The sequence below is a fragment of the Chenopodium quinoa genome, unplaced genomic scaffold, assembly GCF_001683475.1.
Source record: "Chenopodium quinoa cultivar QQ74 unplaced genomic scaffold, ASM168347v1, whole genome shotgun sequence".
Classification (NCBI taxonomy): Eukaryota; Viridiplantae; Streptophyta; class Magnoliopsida; order Caryophyllales; family Amaranthaceae; genus Chenopodium; species Chenopodium quinoa.
The window spans coordinates 600,246-618,486 of NW_018742441.1; the positions used below are offsets into that span (position 1 = coordinate 600,246).

General features: G+C 33.8%; 2 protein-coding genes across 2 annotated transcripts; one reads left to right on the top strand and one right to left on the bottom strand.

Annotated features, from left to right (window-relative positions):
- Nucleotides 1-947: 947 nt before the first annotated feature.
- Nucleotides 948-6,192, top strand: LOC110716083 (DNA-directed RNA polymerase V subunit 5C-like). The gene is made up of 4 exons (XM_021894719.1): nt 948-1,578; nt 3,808-3,984; nt 4,800-4,913; nt 5,579-6,192. The coding sequence occupies exons 1-4, from the start codon at nt 1,333-1,335 to the stop codon at nt 5,702-5,704; spliced, it is 663 nt and encodes a 220-aa protein (XP_021750411.1). The 5' UTR covers nt 948-1,332; the 3' UTR covers nt 5,705-6,192.
- Nucleotides 6,193-8,217: 2,025 nt separating this feature from the next.
- On the bottom strand, nt 8,218-10,164 carry LOC110716322 (acetylajmalan esterase-like). Its single transcript, XM_021894940.1, has 5 exons — nt 9,869-10,164; nt 9,326-9,541; nt 8,908-9,053; nt 8,544-8,817; nt 8,218-8,452 (listed from the first exon to the last, which is right to left on the bottom strand). Exons 1-5 carry the CDS (start codon nt 10,125-10,127, stop codon nt 8,232-8,234), a joined length of 1,116 nt encoding a protein of 371 aa, XP_021750632.1. The 5' UTR covers nt 10,128-10,164; the 3' UTR covers nt 8,218-8,231.
- Nucleotides 10,165-18,241: the final 8,077 nt, after the last annotated feature.

Here is an 18,241-nt window from a genome sequence, read left to right on the forward strand (position 1 = left end):
TTAACATTTTTGAAATTTAAATATTGAAAGCTTTTATATTACAACTAAAACATATCAATTTATCGTAAGAAATTGAAACAATTTTAAATTGCACACTTATAAATGACCTCCTACATTGAACTATGAATTAGACAACGTTGAACAGATACTGTATTATAATTTTGATGAAAATAAAAAAAATTAAAATTACAAAATATACGTAATTCTTATTTATATTCATGTATAATAGCAATTTATTTTTAAAAATATATAAATCAAAAATATATTTTATATAAACCGTGCATCGCACGAGTTCTAACTTAGTAGACAATAAAACAAAAGTAGGCAAAAAAATCCAAGTAATCTTTTTCTTGTTGAAAAACAGGTTATTAATTATTTAAGAATATATTTTTAGGTTTGTAGTTGCCAAAACTTTTTTAAAAAGATTTGTGAAATCTTTTTTTTATATTAATTATAATAGATACTACATTAATATGGAATATGTATACAAAAATAATTTATTTTTTATAAATGATTTGTTTATTTAATAAGTAGTTTTTTTGGTGTGTCTTTTAGTATATAGTATTGATTGATACGTATCATTCTTAACCCATTAAGCAGGTCACAACCGGTTTCACCCCATTCATGAAAGATGTATGTTAAAGCTCATTTTAATCCAAGATAATCAAAAGGTCGTTATAATTTTGAAAGACCGGACAAAGATCATGCAGAGTAACATTCTTGATAAATTTTCCAAAAAGTAAAGCAAGTAATAAAATACGAAAAAAGTACTCCCTCCGTCCCCGATTGATAGTCACTTTTGAAGAAAAATCACGGGAATTTAGGAGAATTAAAGAAAGTACATTGAAAAAGTAAACTTACATTGGGTATGCAAAAAAGTAGAGAGAGAAAGTAATTAAAACACATGGGAAAGTAAAATTTACATTGAAAAGTTAAATTTGCACAAATATTTTTGCAAATGTTAGATAATTTTGGTTAAAAAAAAAATATTAATGGTACCTGAAAAAAGCAAATGTGATTAACATTATGGATGTCCAAAGATGACATAAGTGACTATCAATCGAAGACGGAGAGAATATTTACTTATAAAAACGGTAAAAAAAAAAACATTTCGACTAACCAAGCTAGTTGTCATCTACTCCTAATATAATGAAAGGAGGTACCTAGGCCCACCTCACAACATTAGCGTGCTAAATACAGCTCCTACTGTCCTACAACTACACTACTAGCGTACGTCCTTTCATCTTCCATACCTTAAAAAACCTCCTCTTTTCCCCCATTTTTCATCCCACACCAAAAACAGCAACATTTTACACAGAAAAAAGCACCAAAATGGCTGATAACAATGGCGAATTCAGTAACTGCTTAACCCATTTTGTAGACAATGGAAGCGTTGAAAGTCACAGGTATTATCTGGCACGTAAAACCCTCTTCGAACTCCTCAATGACAGGGGTTATGCTGTTCCTAACTCCGAGTTAACTCGCTCTCTCCCCGAGTTTCGTGCCGAGTTTGGCCAAAAACCTGACCCCCTTTCCCTTCGCATTTGTGTTCCTCTCCGAGTTGACTCGTCTTCTAAGGTACCTTAATCAGAATTTTCATTGTTATACTCTGTTTTTGTAAAAATCCCACCATTTTTATGGGTCTGAAATTTTGTTGGTATTTGTAGATTTTGATTTAGTGTATTGGGATTAGTAAAGTATACAAAAAATGTGATTTTTGGGGTACCACATTGTATGGGATTGTGGGTGCTTATTATTTTTAAATTATTCTGTAAAAGTATTATGCAAAATTGCTAGTATTAGTTCCTCGTTTACCAGTTTTTCGATTTTTGGTTTTTATTTATGGTTGAATAAAAATATGGTTTTGTTTTCTGAATATTGAGTATGCTACGTTTGGAACCCTAACTTGCTGAATTTTGGTTTTGAGTGAGATGATGTTGGCTGTGTTTTGAAGTAGGATTATCATATTTTATTTATCATTTATAATTTGGTATGATAATGCACGAGTAAAATGCGTAGATTGTTACGACATCATGTAAGGTGTCATTCTAGTTTGTATTTGATTTTTGAGTATGTTATGGTTGATTGTTTTGAATGGGGTGTGGTGGTGTCAGTGGTTGTGAGGGCGGCGAGGTTTCTAAGATGGGGTGGTCAAGATTTGTCTAAGCTCCAATGGGGTGTAGTGCATGACAAAGGCTATGTTCGATTCATCTGATCTAATTTTATCAGGTCCATTTTGATTTCTTGATTTGACTAAACTTTGATTCTAATTGCGCCTTAATCCATAAGAAAAGAATGTGTCAAATGAGATGTTGTAAATTGGTGTTAACACGTAATTTCCAATTATGAAGTTTCCTTAACTAATTTTTTTTTACCGAGTCAGAGATGATTAGCGATAAAATAAACGCAAATGAAAAGATTTGATGTGGTTAATTTTGAAATTAGCAAATATTTGCTTAAATAAGTTGTACTAAACTAGCGAAAATTGAGTTATGGGAGCATGGAGAAAAAAATAAAAGATTTTAAATAGCTCAACCAAACAATCATTAGGGGATAGAGTGGTTTTAATTCCCTTTCCATTACTTCATTTCCTCCAACCAAACGCCCCCTTAAATTTATCCTTTGAGATCATGTTTTTTGTTGACATGTCTTGGCTGATTTGTTTACTACATACTCTATGGTTTTATGTTATTTATGTTATGCATTTGTAGCAAATATACATTTTCAAGCATGTAACAATCAATGAGTTCCTGCTTGCAAAATCCCTAAATTAGACAACAAGAGTGTTTTTGAATTTTGACATTAGGTGATAGTGTGCAAAAGAGTAAGCTGTCCTCGGCTTAATACCCACCTTGTGCAGCCATTCTGTGTTGTAATGAGAGTTTGAGACCTAAAGGCCCTTAAACGTGTTTCTCATACTATTGATCCTATTTTGTTGATATAATTTTCCATGTACAGGGACTAGATCCCAGAATGTTGATTTCGGGTGACTTCTGGTAAATTTTCCATGTATTGATGGCAAAAAAAAAACGAGGTTAAAAAATGGACATTAACATTTAGTATTGGTTTTGGGGTTTATAGACTAGGGGGCACTGGAGAGTGGTTGTATCTGATGAAGATATTAAGAAACCACCTTTGCTAGTCTGTGCTATATCCTTGTGTAATTTTCACCCTGCTATTGGAAAGGGCTTATGCTGTCCATCCCATTTTCCTCCGAATCATTAGGGTAGCACAAAAGTTGGTATACTGTGCTAAAACTAAATTTGTTTGGTATACCAATAAAGACTTTGTACTTATTGTATTATTGATGACTTAGCTCAGTTATGACGTAGTTAGCAATCAGAACCATTTGTTGTCAACTTTTGCTGTACATTATATAGACTGGTAGTGCTTTCTTAAGCGATTTTTTTGGTCAGTCATATGGTCGGCAATGTTCAACAGTTTAACTTTATATTGTCAGCCCCCTAATGAATAAAGAGACCTGCTTTTATGTTATTCGCTTGTTCATTCCCTTTGTAATGGATCCTGATTCCTGAAATAATGAGGATGCCTGGAACTGAGTAAGCTTTTTGTTCTGTCATCTAGCTTTATAGAATCCATGTGAAACTATTCTTGAGCATTCTTAAGATGCTTTTGGTAGAAGAGAGGTTAGCCTATCTACTGTTAGGAACTCTTAAGCCAAGTCGATATGGTTGACATAAAGTTTTAAGTTCAGGCACTCGGGATGGCAATAAATTGTTAAATTTTTTTGAGCTGTTATTTTTTTAGTCTCATAATGTCTAATACCACTACGTTCCTGTCCTGCAGATTTTGGTCACTTTTGGTGGAACTGAGGAAATTAAAAAAGGCAACATCTTTACAATTTTCAGCCAAGTCATTCACAAAGAGATCTTGCACCGGATTATTTTAGTCCTGCAAAGCAAAATGAATCACCATGCTCGAAAAGTTGTGGATGAATACCCTGTCAAAACAGAGATATTTCAGGTCATGTCTATAGGCAATTCAAGCCTTTGTTTCAAGCTTCTTATGCAATATAGTTTTAGCCTGTTTAAAGACATTTTCCCCCCTAATCTCTCCTACGTGTTCAGTATATCTGTGGCTGTTAAATGCTCTAATCTTTCAGGAAAATCCACCTTATCTTCTTTGGGTATTATATCTGTGCTGTGACTAGGTTAACACTTGGTTGAAGAAATTTTGTACTACACTGTTTCTTCAAAAGCAACTGATAAGCTGCTTTGATTCGGATTTTCTGTTTGATTCATATCATGATGGCTTATCTTCTGTGCTTATCTCGTTATTCAATTATGTATAAGCTGCTTAGATTCGGAGTTTGGAAGAACCTTAATCAAATATAGGCTGATCCCTGCTCTAAGTGGCATGCATTTTCCTTTTAGATATCCACCTGTGTTTTTATTTAGTATTGCATTTAGGTTTTCTTTAACAGGGTTAGTCTATAAATATACTCGGTCAATTTTGCAGTGGATGGTTTGATGTATGCTTGGTGACAGCTTCAATATATTATTCATCAAGACATAAATGAATCACTAAAGACCTGTTCTCTTCAGCTTAATTTCAGTTCAATTCAGTTCCTAATTTCCTTCTCTCATAAACAATTCAGTTAAGTTCAGTTCAGTAAATCGGAACAGGCCCTAAATTAGTAAATTCTTGCAGTAGTTCATTGAATGGCCTAATTGAGGTGCTTGTGTCAAGATGTGACATTGCGCTACTGTTGTTCTTTGGTTATTATCTTCAATTCAACTTATATTAAAGTTTAAACCTCTTATCTTTTTTTCTTGTAGATCAGTGACTTGTTGGTCAACATCACAAAGCATGTCTTAACACCAAAGCATGAAAAGCTGACTACTCAGGAGAAGACATGTCTGCTACAGAAGTATCAGGTGAAGGAACACCAGGTAATTAGTTATTTCCCCCCTTGAAAGATGCATTGCACTTCCATCCTGGTGCACTTGAACTTGCAATTCCATGTCTATACACCCAATTAAGCTAGGAGGTATAAACTTAGGCTGTTTGGGCATTTACTGAACTAATCCATGTGTGTATTCTTTGGCTGTACATTTTCGTTACTAATGCTGGTTTTTGGTGCGATGATTTCCCTATACTAATTATTAACTTCACATTTGTTATACAAAGTACATTTATAGTCATAATGCAGTCATCATTGCCTATAGAAGCAGATCAATAGATTTGAACTAATATTTGAAAGATCCTTTAACGGAGACTGGGAGAGGGGATGAATGACTGGTTGGTTTTTGTTTTTCCTGAAAATTGTCCCATTCCATCTGTGTTCGTATTGCAATAAGCGTCATTATGATTACTTAGCATGAATAAAATAAAAATATATCTGTGTTCGTACTATTAACTTTTGATTTGCTTTGAGCACAATCTATGATTTTCTCCTGTGAGAATTTTATGTTTCTCAGGCTCACATATGCAGGACATTGTTTACGCACCATTATGATTTTATCCTTGATCTTAACTAGTGAAACAATAAACATGCCTCTTAATTCTTGGATTCTATAACACAAGTGGTATAATTTGGTCACATGTTTATTTTAAGTTGCCGCGCATTCAGGAGAATGATGCAATTGCACGCTACCATGGACATGAGAAGGGGCAAGTCATGAAAGTTGGCTACACTGCTGGATTACCAAGTTCCCTGGTTACTTATCGGTGTGTTCTGTGATGACTGGAGTAAAAAACTCGATTAAAAATTCACTCAAACAGTTAACAATCATAGATTTCTTCATAATAAGTATTATGACAACAAAATTCTCATCTTATGCCACAAATTTTTGATTGTTTTGTTGCAAGATGCTATCATGAAACATGTAAGTTTGGTGCTGGTGATATGAAGTACATAAACAACAGTATTTGATGCATGCTACTTGGATTTGTTGCTTTGTCGATTTCACTTAGGCCCTGTTTGGTTTGATGTAAAACGTTTTCATGGAAAATGAATTTTCCATTTTTTCCCATTTTCCTTTGTTTGGTTTGTTAAGGGGTGGAAAACAATTTTCCAAGGATGGAAAATTTCATCCTTAATGATGGAAAACATTTTCCTTTCCAAAACAAGGGAAGCCACATTTTCCTCTCTTCTCCTTACCTCCTTTTTTTACTCTCCTCTCATTCATCCTTACATTTCCACTCTTATTTTTTATTTTCTTGGACTTTTCTTGTATGCAACCAAACAAAGGAAAATTAGTATGCAATTGTGTTTTTCTTTGAAAATATATTTTTCATGAAAACTAATTTTTCATTGAAAATGTTTTACATTAAACCAAACGGGGCCTTAATATAAAAGGTTCAAGTACTTCCGAATATTAATTCTCAATTCTCATCATAGCTTATATTCATTTTCCATGTGAATTTGTATTAGAATGCTACTAACATTTGTAGCTGCTTTTAAGGACATGCATACATACTTCCTGCTATATGTCTTTTTATAATCTAATTCAATAATATATCAGAACATAACCTAAAATACAATTTTGCTCAAAAAATCAGAAAAAAAAAAAAAAAAAACCCTTAGGAAGTAAGTTTCTTGTAAAGAGAATAACGAACCTTGTCAATAAAAAATTATAGTAGTAGCTAGGCGAATTTTATTGAATACAGGGCTTATTCTTGATCATTAATTCATTATTAGAGTAGTTTTACACCCACTTTACCAAATTTGTTGTCCATTCTCCTTGTTTAAGAGTTTGTGAAAAAACATATTCCATAATCCCATTTATAAATGTACTCTTTACAATTCTAATTACAACTATTAACTTTGATACCATAAATTTATTGAGAAAATTAGGGTTTATTTTTTATTTTTTTTTAATTTTTTAAAAAATAAGGTTAATTTTTAAATTACCACCCAAAAATGTAACCATTTTCGAACTAACCACCTGTTTAATTTTTTATTTTAAATTACCACCCCTTAAATTAAATAAATGCTCAAATTACCACCCATTTCAAAAATCCGGTGGATTTTCCGTCTGTAGGCCCTACCTAACACTTATGTAAACCATTTTGACTTATTTTTTCTCCAATTTTTCTCTTTAAAAACGCTCTCTATACTTTAATTTAAATTTCCATCCCTAAATTCAACCAAATTTCAAAGAGAAAAAATGTGAATTGAAGGTAGGAGAGTGTTTTTAAAGAGAAAAATTGTGGAAAAAATCAGTCAAAAGGGTTAAAATAAGTGTTATGTGGGGCCCACATACAAAAAATCCACCGAATTTTTAAAATGGGTGGTAATCTAAGCATTTATTTAATATAAGGGGTGGTAATTTAAAATAAAAAATTTAATGGGTGGTTACTTCAAAAATGATTACATTTTTAGGTGATAATTTAAAAAATTTGAATGTAAGAAACTTGTTTTGTAATGTGTATAAGTACTTCTTAAAAAAACTACAATATATAGTATAGTACTATAGTTTAACTATAATGTTTGTTGGCATACAAATTTGAACATTAATATTACTAATTTTCCAACAGCAAAGAGATAGAACCCTTTTTTCAATTTTTTTTTTTTTGAATGAATCTTTTTTCATTATTATGCGGTTATGGTTACATGAAAGAATAACTATTGAGAGAAATTAACTGTAATCTGTATTAAACTATTAATATTATTATGGGTTTTTTTAAGCTATACCCCTAAGGTATTCTTGTTTCTAAGGTGTACCCATGCCTTTTCAAGTTTCTAAGCTGTGCCCTTCAACTCCTTATCAATACTAAAATGTACCCTTATTAGTTGTTTAAAAGTTATTTGAGAGTGTGATTTCGTGGCTTCAGTTTTCATAATTAGGGTTGCGGTGGCTAAGATTTCTTTCTCCTACCATTTCCTTACCTTTTATCATCTTTCTATTAAATTTATAGTTAACTTTAGGTGACGTGGAAGTCCCAAGGAGGGTACCATTCATTAATGGTAGTGAGTTGAGGGGCACAACTTAGAAAGTTAGAAAAATATGGGTACACCTTAGAAACTCGAATACGTTAGGGGTATAGCTTAGAAAAACCCTATTATTATTTAAGGAAGTTTATTACTAACAGATATTTGAGTAAGAAAAATTCTTTAATATCGAAAAAGAAGTAGATATAGCTTAAATGTATCAAAAAAATACTTCAATATCAAAGTTAAATGTATCAAAAACTACATAAAATGATAAAAGATATAACTTCAACATTTATTTCAGTAGTAAATAACACACTTTAATTGAAAGAAATTAAACTCGAGTGGAGATGCCTTGAACAATTTCCTTGAATAGCTCTTTGGCCATGACTCTGTAGGCGTGTTGAGTCATATGAACTCCGTCCCAACTCACTAGCTTAGAGGGATCGCGACAAACTGGAACTCCATTGTTTCCACACATTCGAGTTAGGTTAAAGTTGTACTCGTTGTCACCAATTCCACAACATGTCTTTTGTACATCATTCTCTTCAAACCCTGCATATATCGATAAGTACATGTATTAGTACTTACTCTAAACAAAAGAATACAATCAAATACTTCGTATTAAAAATTGACAAAAACTAACCATGTGAAGCAGCATTTTGAATGAGTCCCTTCAATGCGTTGAAATAATCAGCATACACAATTGCAACGTTTGGATACTGTCCTTGAAGCTCCTTAAGAGCTTCTTGTAATCGATCATTTTGAAACGTTGCGAATCCATTCAAACCCTTTAAGCAATGGAGTTCATCATACATATTTGAGTCATTCGCCTTGAAAGTGCTAAGATAAATAGGCATACAACCAATCGCGAAGTTGCCAGGAACTACAACTTTAGTGGCACCAAGATTAATAACATCCTGCATTATTATATATGTATGTAATTAGTAATCCATAATTAATTTATGAACAATTTTTAAAAATATAACTAGTACGTTAGAAAAACAAACCTTCACAGAATTAGTAATGGCTTGAATTACTTCATCCACCATTTGTTGAACTTCTTCCATTGTTTTTCTTCCAAAAAACGCGTAGTTAAAGTCGTTACCTCCGGTTTCAATGATGAACAAGGCATTTGCAAGTTTAGCCTTACAATCTGCATACATATATATGAATAAGAATAATAAGTAACTATAATCTAATCTTGATCGTTAATATATATACTTCATAATCATTAAAACATTATGGTAGTCATAAATATGAATATTTTAAAATTTTCATTAGTATATAATACTAAAATTTATTTAATAGTTTGATGATAATTTACATTAGTACAAGTCAGATAATATTTTACAGTGATATATATAATCTATTTTATATTAGTACAATAATTCTATTATTATAGAATAAGATGGGAAGTATAATTACCTTTTAGGTCGTTAGGGCATAGTGTTTGAAGGTGAGATCTAAACCACCCAAGTTGAACGGATAATGAACTTTGGGTGACCGGCGATGTAATGTTTTTGGCAGCTAAGGTTGAAGAGTCAAGAGCCGTCGATCCCGCCACAGCAAAGTTCACACCATGAGCGAAGTTACCAGCTTCATTAAGATATGCATCAAGAAAGGGTAGCTTGAAGTATTTGGCTGCAAGTTATACAACACAACAAAATTAGTTACTAGGGTTACATACATATATTTACATACTAACTTATACAACATAAACAAATTTAATTACTAGGGACTACCGGACTAGGGTTAGATAGTGACGGATCAAAAAAAAAATATTTAAGTAGGTCAAAATACATTACGTACATTAGTATATTAATGATAAACCTACTTTAAATTCTCTGTATATTGTAATTGTTTTGAAATAATGGAGAAAAATAAACGGATATATATACAAATAAAACATTATAAAATTAACTATTTAACATAAAGATGATTAAGGAAGTCTAGCAAAGTGACACATACCAATAAAATCGATCATAAGAAGACCATTAGAGCAACGACCGGTTGGCTTATGGAAGAAAGTTTGTCCATAAGGAAGTCTTGCAAAGGTTGTATGTTCTCCAATGGGGGATTCACGTACTAGGTTACCGGTGTCGGAAATCGAATCACCAAACTGATAGATGGCATCTACTTTCGGTATTTGTTGAGGGAGTGCATTGAGACGAGGAAGGGAAGAACAAAGAGCAAGAACAACAAAGAGTACTAGTTTCATGAAAGCCATAATTTTCTTGTTACTACGTACTTTTTTTTTTGGTTGTGTTGTGAAGGGAATAGGGAGGGGGAGGTGTATGAATTTATAAGATTAATGATTAGTCAGTTATTTGGTTTAGTCGGCTAAATTTTGTAAGAAGATTAAGTTTTACTAGGATTAAAATTTCCTAATTAAATTAACGTGTTGTACTAAATCTTATTTAGATTATCCGGAGTAACTAATTAGGATTAAGGTTTTACGTACTAATTAACTTGCATCATAAGAAAAACTATTGCTAATTAGCTAATGGATATACTTCGTAGGGTATTAGGTTTAATGTTTCCTAAATTAACGCATTGAATACGTAGTAAGTCACTAGTAATGAATTAGGATTAAGGTTTTTCTAATTAACTTGTATCATAAGAAAAATATTGCTTATTTGCTATTGTATATAATTCGTAGGATATTAGGATTATTGTTTCCTAAATTAAGGTATTGTACTTTCCGAAAAAAAAAAAAAAAACCGTTTGTACTAATTCTTTTAGATGATACAGAGTAACTAATTAGGATTAGGTTTTACTAATTAACTAGCATCGTAAGAAAAACTATTGCTAATTAGCTATAGTTTATCATTAGTACGTATGATATTAGGAATTTAGGATTAATCATTAATGTTTCCTAAATTAACGTATTGCACTTTTCTCAAATTTTGAATTGGTCATCTAATGGAGAATAAATTTTGAATTGGATTGTGTCACAAGTTACAATGTCTAAATGAAAAAAAGTCGGGTTTTGGTTTGTTACTTTGTTAGAGCAAGATTAGCGCAGTCTTGTCTTAAAACTATAATTTCATTGCCACATCAGTTATTAGGTTATTTTTTTTAGGAAATTTTAGATTTTAACACCTCACAAAAACGCAAAAATTGATTTTAACACCCCCACAAAAAAAAAAAAAAAAAAAAAAAAAAAAAAAAAATTGGATTTTAACATCAGATAAATTTCTACAAATTTGGTATTACCACCACTTAACTGATTCTGTTTAGGAATCCGTTAAGTGGGTCCATAAGCCACGTGTCGTGTTATTATTGGCCAAAAAAAGAAAAAAAAAATTTAAACCTAAAACTACCCAGCCACCACCACAGCACCACCCCCGCGCCACCGCCGCCTTCCCCCCAACTCACCACAACCCTCCCCGTAACCACCACCCGTGTCGCACCACCACCCCCAACCCACCTGAACCCTCCCCCTCCCTTTCCCGCAACCGTATCGCCCCCAAAACCCACCAAACCCAAAACCCTTGTTCCCCAAAACGGCCACGAATCTGGCCACAAATGGCCGAAATTGGCTGGTTTTGGGGATTATATTAGTGGCCTTAACCGGCCGATTTCGGTCTTTTAAGGCCGGATTCGTGGCCGTTTAGGGGGGACGAGGGTTTTGGGTTTGGTGGTTTTGGGGGCGTTACGGTTGCGGGAATGGGAGGGGGAGGGTTCAGGTGGGTTGGGGGTGGTGGTGCAACACGGGTGGTGGTTTCGGGGAGGGCTGTGGTGAGTTGGGGGGAAGGCGGCGGTGGCTAGGGATGTCACTGGGGCGGGTCTAGTAGGAGACCCGCCCCATCCCCGCCCCGATGGGGCGGGGATGGGTCTAGCTTTGGCGGGTCGCGGGGCGGGGATGGGTCTAAAATCCATACCCGCCATGGGTGATGGGGCGGGGATGGTTGTTATGTAATACCCGCCCCGCCCAGACCCGCCCCATACCCGCCCCGCCCTGCCCCGCCTGACCCACCCCGTACCCGCCCCGCCCCGCCTGACCCACTCCATACCCGACCCATACCCGCTTTATACCCACCCCATACCCGCATAAGACCCGACTAGCCTCACTGCCTCACTCTCTTACCCAATACCCACCCTCATTCAGTCATTCACTCATTCTCAAAACAAAAACCCTAGCCTCACTGCCTCACTCTCTCCTCTCACAGTCTCAAGCGCTGAATCTCTTCCTCAAGCCTCAAACCCCTCTCTTCGATCCTTCTTCTTCAACCTCGTGGTCCTCGTCTGCAATCAAATCTCTTCGATCCTTCTTCTTCAACCTCGATCTTGCAAGGCTGCAACTCATTCAATTTAGGTAAACGTTTTCGCATTATTATCTTTGAGTTTTCTTAATTCAATATGTTCAATTAAGAATTTCTTAATTGGGTTTTCGATTGAAAGTATGTGATTCGTCTTTTATTTATGATTTGTTCGATTGCGGTTTTCAATATTTCATTTGATTGAGCTAGGGTTTCGTGTTATATTTGTATGATACTTTCAATCTAATGCAATTATTGAACTTTTTTTTTTCAATTGCCATATTGCTCATATACACCTCCTTAAATTACCATTCTAACAATTTTACATTAGTACTTTGCTATAAATTAGAACATTTGTTGCCGTTGATTTCTGTTCGGTGTGACTTTAATTTGTAATTTGGTTTGGTTCATTCTTGAAACACTCCTAATTGTTGCATTTGTGTGGTGTTGTTGTGATTGTAAGCTGAGTTTCTTGTTTCAATTCGTATGTGCTGGTCAAATTTTGATCAGAAAAAGTATTCAGAATGAGTACTTTTCATTAGTTTTCAATTTAGCTAAAAGAGTCATTAATTGGTCCTGGAAAATATGATTTTGACTGAATAATGTACAAAGATAAGAATGATTAATGGTTTAATGCTGTTTAAAGACTGCATGAATTAGGATTTGTAGCCCTTTTTGGGTTTTAATTAGTGGTTTGCTTTGATCTATATGGAGGTGATTAATTTGCTAGAACACTGATTGTTGGTGGTGAATTATTCGTTTAAGAGACGGTGAGTGAGTGGTTACCCTTTGCCCCGTTTCCCAGAAATTGTTCTAGTGAAACTATTAGGAAAGAAAAAATCAAATTTTTTCGTGTTGATTACTGTTATTTTTTGTATGATAATGTATGAATATGATGACCTCCAAATTTTTTAGTTTATTAGGGTTTTAATCTAGAATTTTCATTACTTGTTTTTTTATATTTAATTTCACAAAATAGATATAATAAAGTCGAAATATGTATAGATTGTAATTAGTTTTTCTCATTAATTTCAGACTTATAAGTTTATGTTTATTATTTTAGCTTATGTGTGATAACTAAATTCGGATTATGTCATTTGACCACTTATTCGATCATTATAGATTTAGTTACTTTTTTTTTTTTATTTAATTCATTTACTAAGATCAATCTCTGTAGTACACACTAACTTAACACACTTTGTATATAATTAAGTGGGGATGAATTTTGATTGTATTGTAGTTCAAAATATATATACTGATTTTTTACTAAATTTGAATTGAAAATGACTGGCTATTAGCCTATGAATGATGCATGGTGTGTGTGAGCGTTTGTGTTTGTATCTATGTGGCTCAGTGGCTATAAATTTGTGTTGTATCCTGTATGTAGTGGTTAGTGACTTAGTGTGATAGGTGGTTAACTGGTTATGCAGCAGCAACAATATATTAACATAGCAGTTACAGTATGACATTATGCATTGATAGGCCTTTCAACATGATATCTTCCGATAGCTGTGCTAGAAGCATGATCTGCCTTTGCTGCTGTGCATTGCTAATTTGCTATTATTAATTTATTATTGCTGTTTCTGAGATGTCAAATGTGTTCAATACTGTAGTCAATATGTCTAGTGCATTAATTGTCTTTATTTAATTTTTACAGGGGAGAATTTGTCTGAGATGTCAAATAACGCTAGTGTTCCCACTTCCGCTAGTAATACTCCAATTGCAATAGATGATGATGAAAGTCCTCTAGAGACTAATTCCGATCCTTCTCTCCTACCAATTACTAGTAGGCATACTTCGGCAGTGTGGTCTGATTTTAAGAGAAAGAGAGTTGGGGATGTGATAAAAGCTGAGTGCAACCATTGCTCCAAGCTACTTGCTGGTGGGTCAAAAGCAGGAACTACTCATTTGAAAGATCATATAAAAATATGTCCAAAGAGAGTATGTCAAGATCTTCGACAAACAAGAATGTTTGGTACAAAAAAAAACTTGAATGATAAGAATGACACGATGACATTGGCTCCTTACGAATTCCACCAAGAAGATGGAAGAAGAGACTTGGCAGAGATGATTATTTTGCATGAGTATCCAATTAGCATGGTTGAGCATATTGGTTTTAGAAAATATAGCAAGACACTCCAACCTGGATTTAAAGTGCCGTCTCGCAACACAACTAGAAAAGATATTATGAAAAGATATGAGCTTGAGAAGGAGAATGTTGCAACCTTGTTGAGGAAAGCAAAGGGTAAGATTGCCTTAACTACTGACATGTGGACAGCTGACAACCAGAGAAAAGGTTATATGGCGGTCACCTCACATTTTATTGATAATACATGGAAGTTGCAAAGTCGGATCATAAGGTATTGTTTTCTGGTTACTTATAACTTGTTTATTTTTTTTTGGTTGTCTTTGTATTGCTATAGTTTTTTGTGTGAATTTTAAAATCATAAGAATTATAAGTTGTGATGATGGATGATAATAATGAGCCCATATATCCACAATAGTATTGAATAGACAAATAATATATGTTATTTTCATTGGTTTTGGTAGGTTTTTATATGTCCCCGCCCCTCATACTGCTGAGGTTCTTGCTGATGCTTTGAAAGAAAGCATTCAATCATGGAATCTTGATCTTAGGTTGTCTTCTATAACCGTGGATAATTGTTCAACTAATGATGCAATGATGGAAATTTTGAAAGGAGTGTTTCCATATGGCTCACTTTTATTGCGAGGTGATTTTTTTCATATGCGTTGTTGTGCTCACATATTAAATTTGATTGTTCAAGATGGTTTAAGTGCTGTGGTATCAAATGGTGTTCAAAGAATTAGGGATAGTGTTGTGTTTTGGACTGCTTCTGATAAGAGAGTACAAAGGTTTGAACAAGTGGCTAAGCAAATAACTCCTGAGTGTAGTAGAAAGTTAGCACTTGATTGCAAAACCCGGTGGAATTCTACTTATGAAATGCTTTCTATTGCTACTAGTTATAAAGAAGTGTTTGTTGTTTTAAGTGCTCGTAATAATTTATATAAGAATCCACCGACCCCTGAAGATTGGGAAAAAGTTGAGAAAATATGTGAACATTTGGAAGTGTTTAGTAAAACTACCCTTAGTTTTTCAGGAACAAATTACCCTACGGCCAATCTTTATTTTCCTAAAATTTGTGCTTTGAGAATTGCTATTTCTGGTTGGCTTTTATCTCCTCATGATTATGTAAGGAAAATGGCCGACATTATGTTACAAAAATATAACAAGTATTGGGCTAGTGTGAATGGCTTAATGGGAGTGGCAACAATACTAGATCCTAGATACAAAATGGCTCTTATTCGCTTTTATTTTGCAAAAAATTTTGATGAGCATGACTTTGAAATTGAGGTTAGTAGAATTAGTGATCTTCTACGAAGATTGGTTGATGAATATGGGTCTAAGATGGGTAAAACTCAAGGTAGTAGCAACCAACAAGATTTTGATTTGGGTAGTAGTAGCAAATCCAATGAAGAGACCTTTATGCAAGAATTTGCTGAATTTTTACAACAAGATAAGGACTCAAGTCATGATATATCAGATTTGGATAAGTATTTAGATGCTGCTAATGTGCCTCTAGTCCAAGATTTTGATATTCTTAACTGGTGGAAGACAAATGGAGGCACATATCCCATTCTTCAGCAAATAGCACGAGATATATTGAGCATTCCTGTTTCTACTGTTGCATCAGAGTCCGCATTTAGCACAAGTGGTCGGGTTCTTAATCCTTATCGTAGTCGGCTTTTACCGGAAGCTGTAGAAGCTTTGATGTGTACTCAAAATTGGATATGGGCTGCTTCTAAAAGTAAATAGCTAAAATAAAATTTTATTTAATTAATAATATTATTTATTTATTTATTTTAATTAATTCACATTGTATTTGCAGATTGTGGAGAATTTAAGGATGATGAATATGCTAAATTAGTGGGAGAATTAGAGGAAGGATTTGAAACATGTGATATCGATTCTGGAACAAGTGGACTTTGCACCGAATAATTCAAGGCCTAATGAATTTCTTGTTATGTATTTGAATATTTGTAGACTTGTAGTTATTTTTAATATTTGGACTTTGGACAATTTGGAGTTAGTGTTTTTTTTTTAAAATGGTTATTTTTAAAATGGTTGATCTTGCAGTGGTTTTTGTTGGATTTGAGTTAATGGGATTTGTATGCACTGCTACTTTTTCATTAGTCTACTATGAAGTCTGCAGGGTTTCAGTTGACACTTGAAACTTGAAAGATAGTTGCTTTTCTCAATACTAAGTTGGCGGGTATGGGGCGGGGAATTGGCGGGGATGGGGCGGGGGTTTGGCGGGTATGGGGTGGGGGTTTGGCGGGTATGGGGCGGGGACGGGGATGGGGCGGGGGTGGTTTTAGAGTTGGACCCGCCGGGGCGGGGACGGGGATTATTTTCAGACCCGACATGGGGATGGGGATGGGGATGGGGATGAAAATGTGAGGCGGGGATGGGGATGGGAATGCCAAAATCCGCCCCGCCCCGCCCCGTTGACACCCCTAGCGGTGGCGCGGGGGTGGTGGCTGGGTAGTTTTAGTTTTTTTTTTCTTTTTTTTTTAATTTTTTTAATTTCTCTTTTTTTGTAACAAATAAAATGCTGACACGTGTTACTGTGGGCCACACTTAACGGAATTTTTGGGCAAACTCTGAATACTAGATATGACCTCCAAATAACAGGGGTCAAGGTCGGCCAGTGAGATGATTGGATGGAAACCGTTAAGTGGTGGTAATACCAATTTTTTGGAAATTTATCTGGTGTTAAAATCCATTTTTTTTATGAGAATGTTAAAATCAATTTTCGCGTTTTTGTGAGGTATTAAAATTTAAAATAACCTTTTTTTTATTTATAATTATGTTAAGACTCGATCAGATTAACCTCTTGTCACTTAAGACTTCTCATACCATGTATTATTATATTTTTTTTATTTTCATTTTTTTTTTTACTCTTAGTAATAATAAAAATAATATAATAGGGCCCACACTCAAGTCTTAAGTTAAGTCTTGAATTCAAGTCTTAAATTAAGTCTTGAATTTTAAAGACTCAACTTGAGACTCAATTAAAATTTCTCAAGTAAAATGGAATCAAACAGAGAGTCTTGTATTCAGACTCAAAAGGATGACATCATGTGGAGTCTTAAGACTCAGGACTAATCTTGCTCTAATACCGACGATTTTTCAGTAACGGAGTATCAAATACGTACCAAGTCCACGGGTTTGTAAAGGTTTAATTTTGCTGGTAATAGGTTGGGTTAGTATCTTAGATTAGCAAGTTATATTCAATGTCCGGTTAACTTTTGTCGATTATGTGTCAATTAACTCAGTCTAGACTACTTGCTCCTAATCAAGTTTAATTTGGTCAAATCCCATCTAATAATCAATTTATTTGATATCTATATTTCCTAATCTATACTCTTACCTTACTTTCGAGGTTTGCGGACATTAATTAGGTCACAAGCTGAAAATAACACTTATCATTTTCTGGTGTTATTTTTTTCCCTTAAAAACTCCTCCATTTTTTTTAACAAATTTTTTATTTTGAAAATATTTGTATAATACAGCTATAATAATATTACTCCTATCTTTATAATAATTGTATTCCTATTTATTTCATGTTCAATTACTTAAAATAGTTACGCAAGATTAAGAAAGAATAAGCTGTAATTTAAATTGACATTTTGACCCGATGCTCTTTCATACACACTAATAATATTAGCAACCACTCAGCATTCTTGAACATTCACCAACTTTACCAACTTTTAACTTTTATTTTCCTTCAAATATTCCATTAACTACAAGTCATTCTTACATCAATCATTTTGTATATATGTCAAGCTGTTATTAAAAAAATTCCCGCCAAAATGAAATATGATGTCAGTTTTAAGTATTTATTTATCTATTTTTTTGGAAATCATTGTATAGTTTTTTTTTTTTTATTTTTTTTTTAACTAAGGGCTTGTTTGGCATTAGTTTTGGTTTTCAGTTTCCTGTTTTTTTTTAAACCAAAAATAGGAAACAAGAAAAAGGTGTTTCCACTTTTATGTT